Genomic DNA, 6787 nt, shown 5'->3' with positions numbered 1-6787 from the left:
AATTTGTTGTCCATTTCCATTATTATATATACATATTTACTGCACTTTATAAAGTCCACCCTCTAAATACTATTTCTAACTTTACATTTCATGATGTAACAAATTACTGTGTGTAGTAATTTAATAACGCTCTTGATCTGATATAACCTGAATGTTATGTGTTTTTTTTTCTTTCTGTTTTTTTTTCACGTTTTATTCTAAAAATATTCACGTTCATCATTTGTATGTTTAACTTGTAAATACCATCTAACGAGAAGCAGGTATATGTTTTTTAATAAATAAAGTTAATTTTATAAATATATTGAATCATGAATATAATTAACGCCCAAAGGCAAGTAACACGCGGTCTCTGTGCATTTGAACATTTGTTTCCTTATATGCGTCTGAGTACCCGATATAAAAGCCTGGACTATCGCGATACAAACCACAGAACTAGTCAAGGACTGTCCGTGTTTAGGTAAGCAAAATAGTATTCATATGTTTTCTCTTGTGGTTTAAAGAAACAAGATCAACTTGAAATATGTATTGTTTTTATCAAAATTTGATAATGTGTACTATGATAAGGGAAAACATATAATTGTTAATCATTATGCGTCTTATGACTTTGAACAGCACAGTTTTTTAACATTATTTAAAGCCAAATACGAAAAACATATATTTTAGCATATTTGGAGTTCATCTATTTCTTCAAAGATTTCATTTTCTAGTGAAGCTACTTTTATGTTTTGTTTCGCACAGCATGTATGTTTTAAACAATATATATTTTCAAGTATACATTCTCTAAATTAGGGATTAAGGCTGAAATAGAACCCCTTTTACAATACACTGAACTGTCTAAGTAAAATATAATTATATTAAAATAACTCGAGAATATGTAACAACATAATAAACTACTATAGACAGACAATTTTTTAAAGTTATAAATACAACTTGTTCATTTTAAATATCACGTGACTGCTTGTGCAAGAGGATTAGTCAAAAAACTATTTTTCCATTTTCTTTTGCAAAGATTGGGTACAATGAAAATCAAATTCATAGGTAGAGAAATGCAATGCTACAATCTTGATATCACCTATGCTTTTTTTCTGGCCAGACTCAACATGAATACCGTCACATTTGTCGCCCTCGCCCTTGTCGCCGTGGTAGGTCTCGCCACCGCCCAATTCGACGGTTATTACGGTTACCCCAGCTACCCCGGCGTGGGCCCCGTGCGTACCGGAGGATCCGGACTCGGAAATGGCGGATTCCTCGCTCGTAAGTATTTTTTACCCTACGTCAGTTGTTATCCATTGTCAAATAAAACTAAGGCAGCCGATTGTATAAAAGTGGACTTTTGTTTGGTCAAAGTTAGCCGAAAAATTTATTGATTGGTCAATATTTATCCAATAATAACTATTAATTTATCAAATAATTGAAATGTGCAAACTAGCCAAAAGATAACCTGTACACACCTTAACCAAGTTTTATACAATTGGCTGCAGGTGGTTCCGGAACTTGGGAATAAATAAACCAGTACAAAACAACATGGCATGCAGTTATTAAATGTAAAGAATGTCAAATTCTATCACATTGTCGCGCACCAGTGATTAAAATGGTTGTCCTTCACAATTGTTTTCTTAACTCCTTTTAACCGGATTAAACTTTTCATTTTAGTGATCGGTATGTTGGTGCTCTTCATGGCTCTTTTCGGAAACAACAGCGGCACCAGCGACCAGATCATTCTGGTAAACTCTACCCTTGAGGGTTAACCAGTCGTGGTCGGCGCCGCCGGTCAAGGCGGTTAATGCCTGGCTAGCGCTTTTACTTAGGTATGTATAACGAATGATTCACAGTTTATATCACATATTGCATTTTAAATATTTAGATTTAAATGTTAATATTTAATAATCGTAACCTTTGAAAACATCGTGTAGTCTCAACTGCAATCCAAGTGTATCCGAACATTGAAAAACACCTTATTTCACATACTGTCCTCGAATTTAAAACTGATGTATTTGTTAACTTACACAAAACTATGCAACTAATTCAATCATAAAACTACCAAACCGTATCTGAACGTATTTTAAATATATTTTCAGGTTATTTCATCATCGATATTTCAAGATTTATTCAGCCCATGAAACCTCGCCATCACAGTATTGTTATTGCATTTGTTGCCTCACCCGTTATTTTGCCTCACCCGTTATTTTGTTTATTGTCATGTTACACGATCAGTTATATGTTGGGTACACACGAGACGGTCATAATAAAAACATATCAAACTCAAACATGCTTTACGTTATATGTTTCAAGACAGACAATTTGTTAAATAATTTAACATGAAACAATGGACCTGGATGGAATACAAATATTATGATCGAACGGAGTGCAGTAAGATAAAAATGCAACATACCTCACGACTCCATAAACCGCTGACTTTAAAAAAAAAGGCAAAAATGCGTTCGACATCTACTTATAACCATTTTGTATAAATCAATTGTTATTAAATTAAGAACATGTTAGACATGCTTGCTTTAAGGACTTTGTAGACAGTTGAGGTTACTCTTTGCAAAATAGTCATACTTTTTAACATTTCGGAAAGATCCAATACAAATGCGCAAACAGCCTGACATGAACTCGCCTTCGGTAGCAATTAAACAATCACACATGCAAGACCTATAGGATACAGCAGTGTGCATAGACACAAATAAATAAAAATAAGTCCAGACAACACCAAGGAAATCATTGAATGTGCGTATATACTGTACAATAATAGATATAGAACACATCAAGAAAATGGGTATTAGTACCTTTACCGATTTCCGATGAACGCAACATCTTCAGATACGTTCAAATCGCATATTAATAAACATGTTAATTGAAAAGTGTCCATCTTGTTTATATTGTTTGTATTGTGCCAACAGGCCACGAAAAACGTGAATAACATGATGCTACAAAGTGTTAATTTATGATATGTTTAATGAGTTGTTGGCATTAGCGTTTCGATTTTACGTTAACAAGTGATTTGAAGTAATATTTGCTTTTCCTCCATTGGTGTGACGTAATATGATAAACGGTTTCCGGTTATGATCGGGTCGATCTTTGAACAGAATGGTTGGGAAATAGTGATTTTTTCATTAGATTTTTTAAGGTAATCAACTATTGGTGTAAATAAAGTAATGAATTGCGTGACTGATGTCATAATCGGAGTACGAACGCAGTTGGACAGGTCAAATTGTGTGGAGTCCGAATATCTTTAGTAATTTTGGCCCGTAAGTATCGGTAACTGTCGCCGTCATATCATTAAAGAAATTTATTGTGTTTGTCTACCACGTCAATGCCAGTAAATTTAAAAGAAATAACGTCGGCATATGTATCTGTACTAATCATGAGACCTTCACATGCTAAATATACACAGTATAAACTGGGAAACCAGTATACCCTATTTTTAAACGGGTTAACTAAATTAAGGCAGCGATAAAAATTATCTGTATCATGTAAATAATGTATTATTATCAGGTCAGGGGATAGGAGTAGGGGGTAGAGGGGGGTAGGAGGAAGAGGGGAGGAGGTAGGAAATGACACCAAGGGGAGGAGGAGAAGAGGGGAGGGGGGAGAGATAATGACACCCATGGAAGGAGGAGCATAGGGGAGGGGAGGGGGAAATGACATCCAGGGGAGGAGGAGCAGAGGGGAGGAGGAAATGACAGCCAGGGGAAAAGGAGCAGAGGGGAGGGGTGGTGGAAATGACACCCATGAGGTAGCAGAGGGGAGGAGGAAATGAAACCCAGGGGAGGCGGAAATGACACCCAAGGGAGGAAGAGCAGATTGGAGGAGTAAATGACACCCAGGGAAGGAAGAAGCAGAGGGGAGGGGAGGTGGAAATGACAGGCTATTTTTACTTTGCGGAACGGAACGAAACGGAACGGAACAAACATTGAGGCACCACACGGGGCACAGCATTTTTTTACTTATATGTAAATATATTAAATAATAATAATGATATATTGAAACTGCCTAGCGAACAGTCGATCAAGGGCTTTTTCGAACTGAACCATCTGAAAACCCACTTCTAAATGGATATTAAAATCTTCGGGACTGCAAACAGTTGTTCCGTTTCGTTCCGCAAAGTATAAATATCCCATAGAATAATGATATTCTATGGAACGGAACGGAACAAGATTTATTTTTTCTTGTCAATGGAATTTTTCATCCTGGTATATTACAGGTACACGAATTTATTACATGCAACCTAGCTGTTTTAAAAAACTATGTTCTTGACTTAGTCAATATAGGAAATCCTAACGCCATAAAATTTATATATTTAAATGTTTTGCACTTGTTGCAGTAATTTAATATTTATTATTCATATAAACTGACGAATGAAAAAAAAAAATGAGTAGACAATCTAAATATTTTTTGGCGATATCAGGACCTCTTTAATATGTATCGAATGGCCGTCATATCCAGTACACTCATTTTGTATTATATAAAATTCTAAAAAATATTAATAATCATCGTAAACAAATTAAATTTGAAAACATGCTTGCCATATATAAATTGATATTACATGCACTAATAAAGTTGAAATATCACTATTACAGTCGGCATTGTGTACAAACCATGTCTTCAACTTTATAAATTGTGATTCCGTTTCGTTCCGCAAAGTATAAATATCCCCTAAGATAATGATATTTAGCGGAACGGAACGGAACAAGATTTGTAGCTGCCAACTTCCCTACATGAATCAGAGGTGGAGGACAAATGATGTCAGACTAAATGTCTTATCAAATCGGCACGGAGAACATTGCCCGCCCAAGGATCGAACTTAGACACCGACGCTCCTACTTATTGATCTAAGCGGGCGGGTTGGAAACTTCTATAATTATCGTAAACAAATTCAATTTAAAAACATATAATTTGAATGTGCATGCACTAATAAAGCTGAAATACATGTATCACTATTACAGTCAGCATTGTGTACAAACCATGTCTTCAACTCTATAAATTGTGATTCCGTTTCGTTCCGCAAAGTATAAATATCCCCTAGGATAATGATATTTAGCGGAACGGAACGGAACAAGATTTGTAGCTGCCAACTTCCCTACATGAATCAGAGGTGGAGGACAAATGATGTCAGACTAAATGTCTTATCAAATCGGCACGGAGAACATTGCCCGCCCAAGGATCGAACTTTGAAACCGACGCTCCGACTTATTGATCTAAGCGGGCGGGTTGGAAACTTCTATAATTATCGTAAACAAATTCAATTTAAAAACATATAATTTGAATGTGCATGCACTAATAAAGCTGAAATACATGTATCACTATTACAGTCAGCATTGTGTACAAACCATGTCTTCAACTCTATAAATTGTGATTCCGTTTCGTTCCGCAAAGTATAAATATCCCCTAGGATAATGATATTTAGCGGAACGGAACGGAACAAGATTTGTAGCTGCCAACTTCCCTACATGAATCAGAGGTGGAGGACAAATGATGTCAGACTAAATGTCTTATCAAATCGGCACGGAGAACATTGCCCGCCCAAGGATCGAACTTAGACACCGACGCTCCTACTTATTGATCTAAGCGGGCGGGTTGGAAACTTATATAATATCGTAAACAAATTAAATTTAAAACATGTTTGCCAGACATAATTTGATTGTGCATGCACTAATAAATCTGAAATATCACTATTAAAGTCAGCGTTGTGTACAAACCACGTCTTCAACTCTATAAATTGTGATTCCGTTTCGTTCCGCAAAGTATGCAGAAATGTGGAAGCTGTAAATGTATCAACGTAATATCATTTTAACCTTAACCATGTGGGGTGGGGTGTTGAACTTCCAAATGCAGTATTCTGCAATCTTGGTATAACAGCCCTATGTAATGGGGTAGATCAGGACTGTTTGAATAGTAAGTAATGTTGCAATTTTTTATGTTATGTATAACTCCACTGAATATGTCGTGTTTGGAAATAGGCGTTTTCATGGTTTTAACAAATTAAACGGCAGAGGAGAGAGGGAGCAGAGGAGAGGATGAGAAGGTAATGACACCCAGGGGAGGAGGAGCAGAAGGGAGAAGGAAATGACACCCAGAGGAGGAGGAGCAGAGGGGTGGGGAGGGGGAAATGACACGAATGGAGGAGGGCAGAGGGGAGGGGGAGCAGAGTGGGAAATGACACCCAGGGAAAGAGGAGCATAGGGGAGGGTGAGGTGGAAATGACACCCAGGGAAGGAGGAGCAAAGGGGAGGAGGAAATGACCCGCATGGGGAGAAGGAGTGGAGGGGAGGGGGAAATGACACCAAAGGGAGGAGGGCAGAGGGGAGGGGGAGCAGAGTGGGAAATGACACCCAGGGAAAGAGGAGCATAGGGGAGGGTGAGGTGGAAATGACACCCAGGGAAGGAGGAGCAAAGGGGAGGAGGAAATGACCCGCATGGGGAGAAGGAGTGGAGGGGAGGGGGAAATGACACCAAAGGGAGGAGGGCAGAGGGGAGGAGGAGCAGAGTGGGAAATGACACCCAGGGAAAGAGGAGCATAGGGGAGGGTGAGGTGGAAATGACACCCAGGGAAGAAGGAGCAAAGGGGAGGAGGAAATGACACGCATGGGGAGAAGGAGTTGAGGGGAGGGGGAAATGACACCAAAGGGAGGAGGAGCAGAGGGGAGGGTGAGGAGGAAATGACACCCAGGGGAGGAGGAGAAGAGGGGAGTGGAGGAGGAAATGACAGCCGGGGTGGAGAAGCAGACGGGAGGAGAAAATGACATCCAGTGGAGGAGGAGCAGAGGTGAGGAGGAAATGACAG

The 6787-nt window shown here is 38.6% G+C and overlaps 1 protein-coding gene across 1 annotated transcript; it reads left to right on the top strand.

The window, feature by feature from the left end:
* The first annotated feature begins 956 nt into the window (after positions 1 to 956).
* On the top strand, positions 957 to 1949 carry LOC128223105 (uncharacterized). The gene is made up of 2 exons (XM_052932361.1): positions 957 to 1254; positions 1654 to 1949. Exons 1-2 carry the CDS (start codon positions 1020 to 1022, stop codon positions 1746 to 1748), a joined length of 330 nt encoding a protein of 109 aa, XP_052788321.1. The 5' UTR covers positions 957 to 1019; the 3' UTR covers positions 1749 to 1949.
* The last annotated feature ends 4838 nt before the right edge of the window (positions 1950 to 6787 follow it).

Source organism: Mya arenaria, chromosome 17, assembly GCF_026914265.1.
Source record: "Mya arenaria isolate MELC-2E11 chromosome 17, ASM2691426v1".
Taxonomy (NCBI): Eukaryota; Metazoa; Mollusca; class Bivalvia; order Myida; family Myidae; genus Mya; species Mya arenaria.
Note: the sequence above shows the minus strand (reverse complement) of the source record. Positions and strands in the feature narration are given on the sequence as shown.